General features: G+C 36.4%; 1 protein-coding gene across 1 annotated transcript in view; it reads right to left on the bottom strand.

Annotated features, from left to right (window-relative positions):
• The window catches only part of USH2A (usherin), a 390,731-nt gene that overhangs the window by 304,726 nt on the left and 68,743 nt on the right, over nt 1-17,262 (bottom strand). Inside the window, exons 13-15 of the mRNA XM_074817915.1 lie at nt 12,112-12,295; nt 6,836-6,999; nt 1,507-1,665 (exon numbers count right to left, since the gene is read on the bottom strand). Coding sequence (XP_074674016.1) covers nt 1,507-1,665; nt 6,836-6,999; nt 12,112-12,295 — 507 coding nt within the window. The remainder of the gene's footprint in view (nt 1-1,506; nt 1,666-6,835; nt 7,000-12,111; nt 12,296-17,262) is intronic.

Raw genomic sequence — 17,262 nt, 5'->3', positions numbered from 1 at the left:
GATAATGTTCATCCAGTTGCACTCTTGGGGCATTTCCTAAGCATTATAAATTCCACACTATACTGAGAAAAAAGTTACATTATCAAAAGTTCTGACAGCATTAACAATGTATTCTTGATATTCAAACACCAGCAGATGATTTCACATCATTAATTAGGGAGGATTGCCAGGAAATGTCAAAAACATCTTTTGAATCCAAATCTACGTTTTTAAAAAATAATGTTTTGTTAAATAGAAACATGCTAATGTCTTATTATCCAGCTAAATACATTCAGAATTTTTCACTTTATACAAAGTAGGTAGGTACAATCATGAAATAAAATCCCCAACAATGCATTCAGTTTCAATTACATTATTAAGCAAAAATTTATGACAACAAAGTCTAAGAGCTGTTCCTTTGAAATTAATTCATATTATTACTAAAGTTAGGCTTTAAAACCAAATTAAGGAATTGGAATATTTTCTATTAGCTCTCTAAACTTTTTTGTAATGTTTCTTTCTCTCCTCTCAATCACTGAACACCATGTTTGCATAGGGTCGCATACCTTTTCTCATGGTATGTACTGCGGAGTGTCTAAATTCAGAGCATAAGTCACAGAATAATCAACTATAACACAGCAGCATGCACCAGAACACAAAACTGTTACGTGCATTTCAAAGGAATTGTGCTTCCACTGAAAAATAGTGTTTGGGTATTTTTCTTCCAGGGTATATGCCAATAATTAGAAAGACTCAACTTCTGCAAAATATTAATGCTGTGTTGGTATGAAAATACAACAAACTGAAGAAGCTGCTAGAACAGAAAGCAAACCTTAGTGGCATTAAACCACACCTGACTCCTTAAAAAAACCCACTTGTGTGTCATATATACATAAAAACAGTATCCAAATCCATCTCCTTTTATTTGATAAGAGGATCGATAGTAGCACAAAATGGTCTTTCCAGCTAGGACAGTGTCGAATCCTTGAGGACTGCCTTCTGAGGATCCCTTTGCAAGCCTCAACATGAGAGAAATGGTGCTGTTAAAGGCAAATCAGGAGCTACACTGAGAGCTTAACAGAAGGTGCTAAAAGTTAGAAGACACAAAAAGCTTTCCTAATCTGTTAACAGTTTAAAACCGGGAGGATGAAAAAAGGGGTTTAAGCACATTATGGTCTATTCCACTCACCCTAATTCTTTATCTGAGACTTTGCCTCTTTTAGATTTTGGAGCCTGTGTATATTCACAGGGAATGCTTTTGGTGAGTCAATTTTAAAGTTTTTCAGATTAAAAAGTAAAAAATTATCCGCCATTTTGGGTGACTCAGTTTGCCAGATGTTAGACTGCGGTATTCATTTCTTTCAAGCAGAATCAATAACACAGAACAGTAACTCGCTAAAGAAAAACAGAACAATGTATTCAAAAACAGAGAATGATAATGACAGAAACAAGAAATAATTAAGAAAAAACGCACACAGATATGTACACACACACACAAAATCTTTGATGTCATCTTACTATACTTACTATAAGGGTGGTAGTCTTCAGTTGTATAAATTTCAGTCTCATCCCTATACAGCTGGTAAGTAAGCCTGTTAGAATTTGGAGAGTCAGGGGAACTCCACGAAAGACTGATAACAGAGGAATTGACAACTTCTCCTATAGGAGGAGGTTGCTGGAATGGAGCTAAAACATACAGAAAAACAGAGGATGTAAAATAGAAGGTAATCAATAATCACACAAATTTAAAAATGCAAAGAAACTGCTAAGATTTCTTTCTAAGAAAAACTGTCGAGTAAACATACAGTCACCCACACAAGACATTAATAAACTAATCCATCCAAATGCTCTCCAACAAAGTTTTTTATTCAAGTACATGAAACAAATTTATACATTTAAACAAATGACAAATAAACGTAATCCTCCTTTCCCCTCCAAATTAAAGCAAGTACACCGCAGTTCAATATAAATATTAATATAAATACATATAAAATGGGAACATGTTTATCTGGTCACATTATTGAAGTCTATAGTTCAATTATAATTTATTTTTTCAGAGGATTCATTCCATTTTAGCATAGGCCAGACATAACTTCCTCTAATAGAACAGAAATGGCAAGTCCAACTAACTACAATTTTTACCAAAGTGTTACAATAAGCCTACTTAATCAAATGACAAAAAACATGAAGGGGCAAATTTTGAAGGTTATTTAGACAATTCACTTCCATTTGTTTCCAATGAAATTTAAATCAGTGAGAGCGAGGTGTCTAACACTTAAAAAAATCAGCTTGAGATTCTTATTTACCAAAATACTACTCTGCTATCACCTCCATTAACTTTGGAAAATGAGCTATTTAATTCCACCAGTATCAGTAAATAGAAAAACAAACCTGAAGTTCACAAGCCAGAGTCTCACATTTTCAGAAACAGATTCAAAGTCCCTCCTATGTCTCTTTTGTAATTCAGCTGTATGACCCTAGTCCTAAGATAATGGCTATTGCTCCGAAATTAAACTTTATATGCATATACACATATACATAAACACACACATGCACATAAACATACATTTTTATGGTTGGACTCGACAATATGGACACTTGGACTTGTGCAAAGCATGTGACACTGTTCCACACAACATCCTTGTCTCTAAATTGAAGAGACATGGATTTGACAGATGGACCACTCGGTGGATAAGGAATTGGCTGGGTGGTTGCACTCAGTTGTGGTCAACAGCTCGATGTCCAAGAGGAGAGCAGTGACGAGTGGTGTTCCTCAGGGGTCAGTGTTGGGACCAGCACTGTTTAACATCTTTGTTGGTGACATGGACAGCGGGATTGAGCGCACCCTCAGCAAGTTCACCGATGACACCAAGCTGTGTGGTGCTGTCGACAGGCTGGAGGGAAGGGATGTGCCATCCAGAGGGACCTGGACACGCTAGAGAGGTGGGACCGTAAACCTCAGGAAGTTCAACAAGGCCAAGTGCAAGGTCCTGCATGTGGGTCAGGGCAATCCCAAACACAGATACAGGCTGGGCAAAGAGTGGATTGAGAGCAGCCCTGCGGAGAAGGACCTGGGAGTAGCAGTGGATGGAAAACTGACAATGTGCACTCACAGACCAGAAAGCCAACTGTATCCCGGGCTGCAGGTCGAGGGAGGGGATTCTCCCCCTCTGCTCTGCTCTTGTGAGACCCCACCTGCAGTGCTGTGTCCAGCTCTGGGGCCCCCAGTATAAGGACATGAACCTGTTCAAGCAGGTCCAGAGAAGGCCACAAAGATGATCGGGGGCTGGAGCACTTCCCTTATGAGGACAGCCTGAGAGAGTTGGGGTTGTTCATCCTGGAAAAGAGAAGGCTCTGGGGAGACCTTATAGCGGCCTTCCAGTACTTAAAGGGAGCTACAGCAAAGATGGGGGGGGGACTCCTTATCAGGGCATGTAGGGATAGGATGAGGAATAATGGTTTTGAAATGAAAGAGGGTAGATTTAGATTAGATATAAGGAAGAAATCCTTCACTGTGAGGGTGGTGAGACACTGGAACAGGTTGCCCAAAGCAGTGGTGGCTGCCCCCCTCCTCGGCAGTGTTCAAGGCCAGGCTGGACGGGGCTTTGAGCAACCTGGTCTAGTGGAAGGTGTCCCTGCCCATGGCAGGGGGGGTGGAACTAGATGATCTTTAAGGTCCCTTCCAACCCAAACCATTCTATGATCTTAAAGGTCTTTTCCGACATAAATGAATATATGATTCTATATTTATGTTATTATTCAAGTCAGAGCATGAGTCAATATCCTGCTATGAGATCTCCCGCCAGCCTGTTATGCTAAGGAAAGCACTACCCTCTGTCCCTTAGTACACTGTGCATTAACACAGAAGACAACTGGTCTGGTTTGGCAGCTAGTAATTGTGATATCTTGACTCAAAGGCAGACTGTGCCACTTCTCTACCCTCTTTACCAAGGGAGGGAAAACCAGACGATTGTGGATCTAGAGGAAAACATTTTGCTCCAGGAATGAGAATAGCTGAGGGCAGGACAGAAATCAGCATATGGAGCAGGCTACCAGAAGCTGGATCCAGAACCACTCAATAAGCTTTTCTCTTTTGAATTAAGCATTATAGAAAAATATCAACATTAGAAACATGTGGTTTTTCATTAATCTCTTCTCCTTCTGTTTCTAAACTATAATCATCTTCATTACGTGGATATTTGCTTAATTTATACAACTCACCAAAATTTAATTATCAGAATCTGTTCAGCCAACCTAACAGGAGACAAGAAGCAAAGACTGAGGTTGCAGAGAGAAAACAACATGAGGACCTCAAGCCACACAAGTGATAGGCGTAGAGACTTACACCAACATCAGTGGGTCACATTATATGCAGGTTTTTAACACAAATCTAAAATGTGAGTTGAAGCTCTTTGAGTAAGCTAATGAAAAGCCTTGCTTCTACTGCAGTCTCTCAGCCAAGAAACAGCAGAAAATATTTGTAGAATTCATTGGATTGAACAGAACACATAATCATCTCCAATTAGAAAGCACAGATTGTTTTGCTGCCAATCTAGAGGTTTTGAGTTCAGCTGCGTTAGGAAGTGAATGTATGCTAAAGTGTCTACTGGAGTAAAGTTTGAGAATCAAAGGAAATAGGTGTTCCTAAATCCCTTTGGCATTTTTGAAAGTTTCTCTCTATGTAATACATGCTTACAAGACCTGAGCAATCATCGAAAATTACCAGCATAACTTTCGTTCTCCATTCTCAGTCTCACACTATTACATATTGCTTCCACATGTTTGCTTACACATTTAAAATGCAAAGCAGCAAAGTATTGCATTTCAGATTTTTTATGGAGCATCTAAGATATTGTTGGGCAGAAGAACTGAAAACAGGTCTTTTCCCTAAAGAATGTTAGCTGGACAGCGACAGCAACTTACGTTTGCTTCCCTGGGCAAAGACTTACAATCAGTAATGATATGTGTCAACAAAATACAGTTCTGCAGTGAAAATAACCACAAATATCAAGCTAGACACAGCTCCCTATCTGTGCAACAAGTTAAAATATTTTGGTATGAACAACCAAAAGACTGCAATTGCTATATCACTTATGTCCAGAAGAGGACTCCACTTGTCATTTAGAATACTGCCTGATGTATTTTTTCTAACTAAAATCTATGATATTATTTATCTATGTCATATTATTATTAATCAATTTTATAGTTGAATTGCCATTGACCTTTATCCAATGTATATCCCAACATAAATAAGTAGGTTGGTTTATGTTTGTAAAGCACTTTGAAGATGAACAGCATCATAAAAATGCCATGTATTATTATACATTCAGTTGAAACATCCTACATTTTTTAAGAAACAACAAGCCAATCAACTATCTACACGATGAACAGATACTATGCCTTCTACAGAAGAGTATGGGGAAAAACAAAACTAAACGGTATCTAAATGCTTCCAGACTTTGTGGAGAAAAATAATCATCTTTGGAAACAAATCAGTCTCTTCGTTCTATCCCATTTATAGCACTGTGCATTCTGCAATGCATATTATTTGAAATTTAAACTGGTTTACAATGAAATGCAAACTGGAATCAAAGTGAGAGATGTCTGTCCTTGTAAACAAACTCTGTGCGTGTACATCTCTGCTTGCAAATCTACAGTGTGCATATATCACAATCATGAGTATCCCATAAATACCTATGCAGAATACACATGTTGACAGAGAATCCAGAATGGGAATGTCTAACCCTGTCGTTGCATTACACATGGCTACCTGAGCTAACTCTCACAGTAGGACAAGTGTGGCCACTATTAATTAGGCCTGCTGACAGAAATAACCAATTAGCATCCACAGAGTGCCTCATTTACTGGTTACATGACTTCCAAGACTGGACTGTTAACTGTGTATGGTAGTAAGGTGTGTCACAAAAATGTAACACAATTCTTTCAGAATTAGCTGAGGTCCACACAGTTTGGCATTGCAGGGTATGATGTCCCCAAAGACCGTTTCTCAACATTGACCTGAAGACAACTTAAAAATTTAATTTTCTTATTACATATATTTCTTTCTCCTTCTTTAAAATTCCTGCCAGCTTAGAGACTGTGCACTAGTGAGCAAATCTGAACACTTAATTTTGACTAATTATGACACAAAGGCTGAAATTGTGCCATCTCTTCGTATCCAGACTCATTGCAAGGGCAGAAGTGCAGATGTTCCATTGCAATGCGTTTCATTACAATTCATGATCTGACCCACAACATAGCATTAGCCCCGCCTCACACATGACGATTTATGACACTCTATTACACCACATCACATATTTTCCCAAACCAACTGAAAAAAAAAAAAAAAAAGCCCCAGAGGAAAAAGGCAAAGTTACATTGCATTGAGGAGCAGATTTTGAATTAATCACCAGGAGCAGGTCTTCAACAGACCTTCTGTTCTTCAGACCTTCTGAGGGCAGGTCTCCTGCCTCCTGTCAATGGCAGGAAAGGGGGCTAAGCTGTAAGTCGTACAAATACTATCGCATTTGTGTGACTAAAAGGTGAACTCTGCAATGGTCATTACAAGGAACATGGTGGGAAGTGCAAGGGAAATATGGGCCATTATGTCTCCCCTGAGTTAGACTGCAAACATTAGCTGTGTGTATGACACGAAACATTCTGTACATCTCTAGAAACCACTCCTAAGATACTCACAGTGAAAATTACCCAAAGTTTAGGGACCAGAAATTATTGGGGGGTGGGGGGTGTTTAGTCAAACCCAGTTTTAGTACTGCTGACCTAATTTAATACTTACTAAATCAATAAAAAAACATTAATTTGAAAGACATGCTTTTAAGACCTAACATCCACTTACTTTTACTGCAGCCAAATAGGTTGTGGACATCCAAATTACTAGCATCGGGAACACAGTTGTCACATTTCAAGCCAGTTACAAATTGTTTACAAACACACTGTCCAGTAACAAGATGACAAGTTCCACTAATGGCTCCTGCAGGATGACAATTACAGTGCTGACATCTATAAACAAAAACAAATCAAGGAAGTGATCAAAACACATTAACACTTCAGTTAAGCACAGTAGGGTTTTGTTTAAAAGATTCTTGGTAACATAATTAAAAAATCATAAACAGTTCAGTAGCCTGAGACACAGTAGAAAATCTATTTAGCCTGATTAAAAAAAAACCAAAACTTACAAAGAAGGTTCCTATTATAAAAATAAACATTAACATCTCAATGCTAGAATAATATTCTAATTTTGACAAAACCTCCTTAGAACTAAAGAGCTTTTATATACATTGATCCATACACAAACTGGATAATAATGTTTGGTAATGACCACATTATGCACTCAGTCCTGCAACCTTTCTCGCAGGACTGTAGAGTTCAGTGATACACATGTAACTTTCATAGGTTTCTGCACAAAATGTGCAACCTTCAAACTTAAGAGGAAGCAAAGGCTTTTGTTGAAAAAGAAATCCATTAATAATTTCTTGTCCACAAAGGCAACTTGAAGTTGAAAAAAATAACACAGTGTGAATAAAGGAGAATGAACGAAGACAAAAACTGGGAGGAAAAAACCTCAGATTAAAAAAGTGAAGAAATAGCAGAAATATAAATATTATAACAGAAAGCACATTCTCTTTGCAGGGTGGTGGACAAAATTGAAGTAATTAATAAGAATAATTAAATGTGTAAATTAAATTATTTTTTAATTAAAAAGAACAAAAAATTTAAAAGCATTGGTATCACACAAATGCCACATTTCAATTCTGTAAATCTCTCTTGCATCACTAGAGTACTTTCAGGATTAGTTTATGCTTTGGCTTTTGCATGTGAAACCTATCACAATCAACTTTTGTTTCACTTGATATAGTATTTCCCCACTGACATTCATTTTCAGCAGGGATACCAATGTCAGATTATGCAAATATTCAAAGACTTGAAACATCTCAGAAGTTAAGCAAAGCAATTTTTTCCTTACTGTAAATACTGTTATGCTACCTATTGCAAATCAGAATGCCATTATTAGTCATAACAGAAAGTCAACAGTGGCAAATTAAACTTCATACTTCAGATTGTAATTTCACTATATTTTAATCACTTCAGACTAGAAGAGCTTTGAAAAAACCTGGACCAGGAGAAATGTGGGACTGTACAGTGCAGCTAAAACATACTGGGCAATCTACACTTCAGTCCCCTTGCCTTGAGCTGGAAAAGTCCGATTATCAGGCATAAGCAACATCAGCCTTGAGGGTATCTTAAATTACTCCAGATGCTAGGTCCCAAGATGATGAAACAGCAAAAAGAACTTGGAGAATTCCAAGGGAGAGACAGTCATGCCATGTCCCCTTTGCTCTGCTAACCCTAAGATTAGACAAGAGTTGCTGATTTATATTTTGCTGATCTTTCCTCGTCCAGTTTCACCAGATCCAAGGAAATAGGTGGTGGTGACTTTACACAAGTTACTTTGCCATTTTCCCAGTCATCACCATCACCTTGGTCTATCTCTTTCTATCTATATGAAGGCAGAAATAAAAGTGAGTTCAGTTATGTTTTAGGTATTGGCTTTTTAAGGCAAGGGAGAGAGGAGGGGAGGGTGGAAACTGTTTTCACATTAGGACACTAAAATTCAGGTCAATAATCAGTGAAATAGACATTAAATGTGTCAGATTTTTAAACAAGTTTAAGAAAACTCTTCATATACATTTTCTACCCATTACAGCACTCTGCTGTATTACAGTTCCTTTACTCCACAGCAGCTCGTGCTGTGTGATCTCCTGGGTAATCATTCAACACCCTTAAAAAGGCTGATAAAAGCTAAAGCTGCAAAATAAGCTGCAAATTTGTTTTATGGACTAATATCCTTTTGGGAATAAATAAAATACATTCTCTCTTGGAAACCACTATACTGTAGTTTGCTCTCTTTTATAGTCAAGAGAAAAGGGCAATTTTTTCAAACTGTATTAAGTCTTTTCATCTGTAGACAGTGCATCCAAATCCCCCTTCAAATAGAGGTTTTGTTTAGACTACTTAAATATCATGACTAAAAAACCCAATTTAGTCAGAGAAAAAAAACTAAGACAGAATTATTTGCTCAGTAAGACAGTACTTTATTATTTCATAATTTCATTACATGATAATATTTAGTACATATTTAGTTGAGGGGAGAGGTGCTAACAAAAGCGTCTCAATGGATAAACAGTAAAAGACAAGCTTCTCTTACCACTCCTGTATATTACTGCACCTCTTATGAATAAGGGTCCCCTGAGTATTCCAGTTTTCATTATCATTCACACATGAGACAATCAAACTCATACACATACAGTCTCAGTCATAGTTTTCAGTGCCTGGCAGGGTGGGGATGCTTCTTCCTGCTTGTTGCACTTTCTTCTAGAAAAAGTGTAGGCTCCCTACCTCCACCTATACTGAATTAGGCTCCAGATCCTGCAAACAACAGCATACATGTCATCATATTCTGTTCCACAGCATTACACATATATTTGTGTAATCATATGCATTGTTTTCTTAAACTGCAGAACACTAGAACTGGCTTTGTTGTTATGCATAGTTCATGCTTTTCAGTCAGGATTAAGGATTCATTCCATTAATGATTTTTTAGAAAATAACTAATTCTTTGAAACTTTTAATCATGTAAAAAATATATTCAGCATTCTTGTTAAATGTTACTTCTTCAAGATACTCTGAGTCAAATACATTTGAGTTTTATTAAAACAGAATTATATATAATCAAGGAAAACAGACTTTTAAAACATGGGAAGAGAAATGTCAGGCCAAGATGAATTGCAATATTGATTTTGTGAGGATAAATGGGTTTTGTAATATTAATATAGAGAAACCTTTATTACATTGACTCTCTAGGTGCAGTTAGAGCCTCTCCAGCAATCTGTTTAAAATCTTCATTTTTCATCCTTATGGGAAAACCTCACTTGCTAAATGGATTTCATAAACAGTAATCTGTCAAGATATATATATATAGAGATAAACAATTTGTGATGTTCATTGACTAGTTCATTATAGTAAACAATACAGAGGTAAAGCATTTCAAATGTGTACCAATGCCCACAACCATTACAGATCTGTTCAGACCACTGCAAACACCCAGTATTTCTAACTCTTTGCCAAGGAAATCTTCCTGCTTCATAAACCAAAATACATTAAAAAACATGGAGTTCCTCTTTTATCTCAAAACCCTCACAAAATAAATCAGCTCACATATGCATTCCTAAGACTGGGAGAATTTTAAAGCCTCGCAGTCTCTACATGTCACAACTTTTGCTCCTCTTCTGGTATTGTGCCAAGACAGATATGTCTTTGCCACTACACATAGCTCAAACCCTTTTCATTCTGTAACCACAGAGTCCTTAAAAGACACTTGAAGCAAGGATGGTTTAAATGACTTTGCAACTTTATAGAGGAAGAAAAAAACCATATTACTCTTTTTAAGAAGATATTAACAGTTAAAGAAATGGATTAAAGTAGATTAACAAATAAAGACATGGATTATCAATTTCAGTGAATAAATATTTCTGCCTGAGGAACAGAGGTACATTGCCCAAGGAGATGATAACCAAAAGGAAACCAAGCATATATAACACAAGTTAATCATGTTAATGTACTACCAGAGCAGTCTTCAATACTGTCATGAGGATTAAGTAGTATTAAGGCATTAAAGCCAGCTCTGATTCAAATTCCAGAACTGTAAAAACTTTCCATCTTTACATCAAGATCTGGATCTAGAGAATTCTAGATATTTCCATATTTTGAATTTCAGAAGGCAGCTCAAAATGCAGGTAATTGAAGGCCAATATCTAGCTCAGGAAATCTATTGCTTAACACAGACACAAACCTCTCCGTTACCTGCTAAAACTGAGGGGAAAAAGAAATCTATTCCAAGCAACTAAAAAAAAAAGATCATTAATAGTAAGGAAATTGTATTTAAAAGGGAACTTTAATATTACACAGATTTTATTCCTTATCATTAGAAATGACAGGAAGTGAAAATAGGAAGTCCTTATTCCTACAGATTGCTTTATGGCCATTAGCAGATGCCTCTGTGACCCGCCACACTAAAAAATAATTTTTAAAATCTCCTAATGAGTGACAGCAACATAAAAGTTAAAGTGAAAAGTCTGCAGAGTAATGTCAAATATATGCAAGATGACACTGATAATCACTGCCTAAAAGCATGTCTACCCCACAGTAGCTGGGGGAAAGGAGCACGGGGAGGGGAATGTTGTACAGATTTTGCTTCTGCCTGTGTTTGGTTTTTTTAAAGGCAAAAATACTAAATACAACAAAACAATATAATACCATCAGTCTGCATGAAAATATGATAGCATTAGAGTTGTGCAATCTTTCTGAACAATATTTAAAAGGAAATTGGGATCGTGGGGATTAAGCAAGAAATATGATCCTGGAAAAGAAAGAGCAATAGTTGAAATAACAATGCACTACCTATAGGTACATTTTTCCTCTTACATTCCAGGGAATATATCCATATAATTTCAGTGTACCTAGAGGCCCCAGGCTACATTAGATAAACAATGTACCCTGTGGCACATAACTAAATGCTGAAGAAGAATACACTACTTCAGAAAAACAGTTTAAGAGGAAAGGTGCTGTGAATATTTCTACTGCTGCTGCTGAAAGAAATTTGGAAAGACAGGTATATCTGTAATTTTTTACATTTTTTTTTCCATTAAAATCTCTTCCCGAGATCTTCAAAGCATTCACTGGTTATAAGAATGCACATTACCTGCATATTAATAGTCAATGATTAACACCTCAGAAACCAACAGATCTTACTGAAGATGCAGAGGAAACATACAGAAACAATTACCAGATAGTTATAACATTAGATAGCATTAGCATTACACAGCTTTCATGTTGTTTCTACTTAAATCTGTGGCAAAACTTCTATTTCCTTCAGCTCATGAGAGCACAGAGGGTTGTATAACATACCACACGTAAATCAGAGTGCACACATGAATTCAAAGGGTTAATGTAACTGGAGCCCATCTTTTCATTGTCACTAAACCTTTGAATGAGCTACTATAAGGAAAATGTAACAAGGAGGTTATAAGTGACCTGTAAAAAAGAAACACTCACCTCCCTGTGACAGAGTCAAACCCAAAATAAAGTTCTTCGCAACGTTCACATGTCTGTCCTGTTACAGAGGCATCTTGGCAAATACATTGGCCAGTTAGTTTATCACAGATCTGATTCACTGAACCAGTTATGTGGCACAGGCATGGCAGACAGCCAGTGACACTGGATGGAGAAAAATAAAAACCTGGAAAAGAAAGGGATTTTGAGAACAGACAATATGTAAAAAGTGAACACAGTAAGATTATTATTAACTTGTGTATAATCGGGGATGAAACAACAGAACCAAAGCATAGGTAACACACACATCAACTCAAATAAAGCAATATAGTTCTCCTGCAGAGATGAGCTTCTAAATCTTCTCATTGGCCCTTTGTAAAGTTATTACTCATCCTCCAGTTGCCAACTCCAATTTTTTATTCTCTCTCTTCAGACTTTATATTAAACAGAGAAAATGCAAAATAGGGGGAGTACATTAATGTGTCTGTGGGGAAAGTAAAGACCCAAGGACATGAGAGGCACTAATGAATGCACCACAAGCAGTAGAAACATAAAAAAATAACGTACAAGAACAGACATTTGTCCATTCTAGTCTGGGATCTCATCTCTGACAATGGCCAGCTGCAAAACACAAGAAATGCACATATTTTCTTAAACTCTCTTAATCTTTCCCAACCAGTGGTTGGCTTAACCCTTGAAACATGATGATGTTTCTTAGGAAAAACTACATTTGATGAGCATTCCCAGGTCTATGTAAAATTTATATTTCACTCCTCCTCAACATAGAGCTTGTATCCTACATAAATACATTTACAGAAACTAATAAACTGATGAAAAAAAGTTAATCTGCTATTAAAAAGCTTTTATTCTGAACCCTATCTTTCTCTTCCTATATTATTTCCAGTTATGAATTGGAACATTCACGTCACCTTCCCCACAGTATATTTGGTATGCTTCTGCTATACTGTCTTTCATCCTATTGCTCTCCAAGCAATCCTTATCTATGCAAATCTCTAACACATTACTGATAAATATAGTTAGAGTTTTTACACCTCTAAGTTGGTCATTGAAGAACTTGCCCATTATTCACAGCCTCGCCTGAAATTCCAAACAAAAGAGCTTTTATACACTTTTTAATGATGCCCTACCACTTGCATAATCTATTTTGCTATATATGGACTTATTCCATTCTTACCAATTTCTTTTCTATATGTCTGATCAAAAGACAATTCAAGTAGTGGCATGCCAGTAAGAAATATAATTACATAGTTTTCCAAAATTATTTTCTATTTTTACCCGATTATTAATGGATGTTTAACTGGGTTTTTCACACAGATTGCTCTGCCTTTTTTTTTTTTTTTAGTTTGGAGTAATACAGTTGATTAAAAATGTAGCAACATATGAGAGTTCTGAAAATGACGATGGTGACACAGTATTAACTGGCTCTAGTCAACTGCAAGTACCTGTCTTTGAACATCAATCCTAAAATAGGGCCATTGACTGGATTTTCTACCTCTATCAGCTGGTTACTATTAATTTTTATTGCACAACTTCAATAGGAGAATTTCAACCGTTACTCAGATACACAGTATTTGCACAGACTTCTCAGACTCTCTCTCTCCAGATAAAGTTCAATCAGTTTCTTCTTAGTCATGTTCTCAGTTACCGAATGTTTTTTGCTGTCCAATAACTTCCTGATGTCCTGCTTTATAATAAAGAGCCCAAAATTGTATTGTAACATGTCATATCGCCCAAGACCTTATTATTTATTTTGTCTACAAGAGATAGCTTTATATATACACCCCTAGGGTGGTATTCTCTGTCTTTGCAGCACAGTTGCGCTGTGAGCTCATATCCAAATAGCAAAGGAACTAAACAAATTGAAAACATTAGAATTTTACTGCTCAAATCTTTGTTCAAGTTTAGCCTCTGGTCCTCAGTGAGATAAATCTCAAGTGGACAGTGAAGTGATATCAGTCTCCAGTTAACATACATTCGCATCATAAAAAACCATGCTGTTGGCACTTTATTCCAGAGAGGCCCCGAACTGAGCCACCACAGAGACTGAATAGCTTGAAGTTATTAGTGAGGCAGCATGTATTATCTCATACTGCAGTTGTCTGCGCAGTACAGTGCCCATCCTGTGCATAAATAGAGGAGACCATTTCCCAGCAATGTCACTCTTGAGCACAATGAACGACTCCACTCAAAGAACGTAACAGGAAGATAGGAAACAAGTTTAAGCCTGGACTCCTGCAGAAGGTCAAAGCACTTCTTCAGGACCCAGTTTATAGTTGCAGTAAATGATAAGCACTCAGGCTAAAACAGATCCTTGTCCATCTGAAAGTTTGCATTGAATTAATGTCTAAGAAAAGACTATAGTGGGTAAATAAGCACATATCTAGAAAATAAATTCATTTTAGCTGAGTAGGATTAATCACTAGAGCATCTATTATTTTTGTCATAGCAGTGAAATTCATAATTATAGAGAGTCTATACCATACTGTCTAAACCTCTGTAGAGCAGTGAAGGATTTGGTATGATGTTTTTTGCTAATCTTTTAGAAATGCTCTAAAAGTTTAACTAAGTTTCTGGATACTACCGCTATTATTATTTTTCTTCAGAAGTAGCAAGAAAAAGTAATTTTTTTTTAAAGTAAAATTGAGGGATAGGAAAATGGGAGAAAGTCCTTCCCCCAACTAATGTATAAGTAAATTAACATGATTAAACACAGACAAAAAAGAGAGGAGATACTGGGTTACAAATTCATACTGTTTTTCATAACCACTATTATTTAGTTCCACCACCTAGAATTTGGCAGGAAAGAGTAAGAAACAACTTAATGCAAGCTTAATTTACAGCAAGGTTAGAAGGGCTCATAAAAGTTGCTTTATGAAGGATCCACTGTTGTATAATAGAGCCAATTTCCAATTTTAAGACAGATACTGCAAATCTCTACAAAATCTACGTATGTAAATAGTATTATGCATATTCTTTTTCAGATTTTTTTCCAATTCAACCATAACTGATCACATTTCTCAAACATAGTCCTCAAAAGGAAGAATGAAAGTCATAGCAAAGTATTCAGCTTCCTTTTTTAATCATACTATTTCTCCCACTGTATAGTTCATGAAAAAGGAACAGCCAATTCCTTAACACTTTTACACGCTTACCAACTATGGCGGTAATGCTCACTTCTTAACCACAGTCTGTGCTTCAAAATGCATAGTTAACAACACTGACAACGTTGTCACAACATAATTCACATTTTTCTGGCCAAGAAGAGAGGTAGTACATAGACAAAAACTCAGTATTGGTGCCCAGCCACACATCCTACATGCTGGTTTACATCTTTTCCATACTACATACTGCTCCATGAAAAGCTGTCGTCACTGAGTAAAGAACTTTTTTTTTTTTTTTTTTTAACAGCTTTGCTGCTCTCATAACAGGATCCAAGACCTGTGTTGAACAGGATTTGTATGGCACAAATCCCAATTGGTGTGGCAACACAGTCCTGGACTGAGGCAGAGACACTGTTCACAACTATTTAGGGGCTGAAAAGATCAGTTTTCTACCACTGCAACCTAGGACATCTCAAAAGCAATTTTATATACAAGGTAAAACTGCTCTTCCATTTGGTTTCATGTTAGAACCAAGAGCTCCTCTCTTTGCATAAACCATTACTTTAAAAAAATTTAAATATACAGAATTCTACCAAAAATGTTACTTGTATGAGAACAAACTGGAAGACAGCAGGTCAGGGACACAGCCTAATAAATGAACACATGGCTGAATGCTCCAGCAAAATCCCATGATGAAATAATTTCCTGAAGTTACACCCAGTTTGAATTTTTTTCCATTGGCAACTCTTCCTGCATTAAGATTTTGGTAACTTTTGGAAGCCTCTCAAATTTTATCAAAGCACACAGAAGATATGCCACAAGGGGACATTATTTTAAATACCACTGACTATAACAGACTTATAATCACACAGAAAAAGTCAAAAAAAACCCAAACACAGGAAAATGTATGACCTGTATTTTGACTAAGGAAACTTGGATCACAGAGTTGAAATATCCCAACAGCCTAAGAAGTCCTCAGTATGTTTTTAGGGGTGCCAGTTTTAATTAATTGTGTGCTTTTAATTAGGCTGTGTTTGCTACATATACACTTGGAGTACATTTTCTTATCTTTGTCCCAAGGCAAAGCCATAGGACATGTTTAGAGTACTTGAAACCATACTTCTACAACTTAACAGTAGTATTACTAGCAGGTTATACTCACTCTCCTTTGGAACATACTAACAAAGAATATTTATATAAAAGTTAGATATATTAAATGTCTAAATGAGCTCACACTGCAATCAACAGGAAAATGTCAGTGAAAATACTGTAGCAGTACAATGCTTTTACAATGATAAGGATTTACACTTTGCCCTGCAGAGGAGAGCTCAGTGTTCAGCACATATGTGCTTATACTTATTACTTAGAAAATTTAAAAATAATTCTTACAGCAAGATTTTTTTTTTTATTTTTATTTTTTTTTTAACAGGAACTATTGTGGAAGTATTCCTTTGAGTGCCATGTAAGCTTTTCTACAAACCAGTCTGTTCATACTATCAATTAAACCTTTTTAAACCATTTAGTTCTGCATAAACCCTGGCCTTTCTTTTTCAAGGACAAGGGCGGTCACTGACTCGGGAAGCCTTGACATCACTCCTCTGCCGATCTCTGATTAAGTGGCTGCTGTAGAGGGTTAGCAGGTCAAATAGCACTGGAGGAGGAACTAAGAAAAACAGAACGCTGCCTTATTTATTAGTATATGTACCTAAAATAATTTAAATGAAAGTATTTTTAAAAATACTTAATGGAGGTTAAGCAGCTTTTTTAACCTCTGTTCAAATTATTGAATGGCATATTAAAACCAATGGAGCTATAATGTACCTTTTAATGTGACCTGCTGCTTTAATAAATTGCATATGTATTTAACTTGAACTAAATCTATCTGTTTAATATTATTACTAAGGGTAGGTTAATATTACCTACAGTTTCACTTTACCCACCTACTTTTTAAAACAAAAACATTAAAATATAACTACAGAGCTTTCCACTTATAATGCACATTTAAAGTCTGTTTACAGTAATATGGTACAAA

Source organism: Strix aluco, chromosome 3 (assembly GCF_031877795.1).
Source record: "Strix aluco isolate bStrAlu1 chromosome 3, bStrAlu1.hap1, whole genome shotgun sequence".
NCBI lineage: Eukaryota > Metazoa > Chordata > Aves > Strigiformes > Strigidae > Strix > Strix aluco.
Note: the sequence above shows the minus strand (reverse complement) of the source record. Positions and strands in the feature narration are given on the sequence as shown.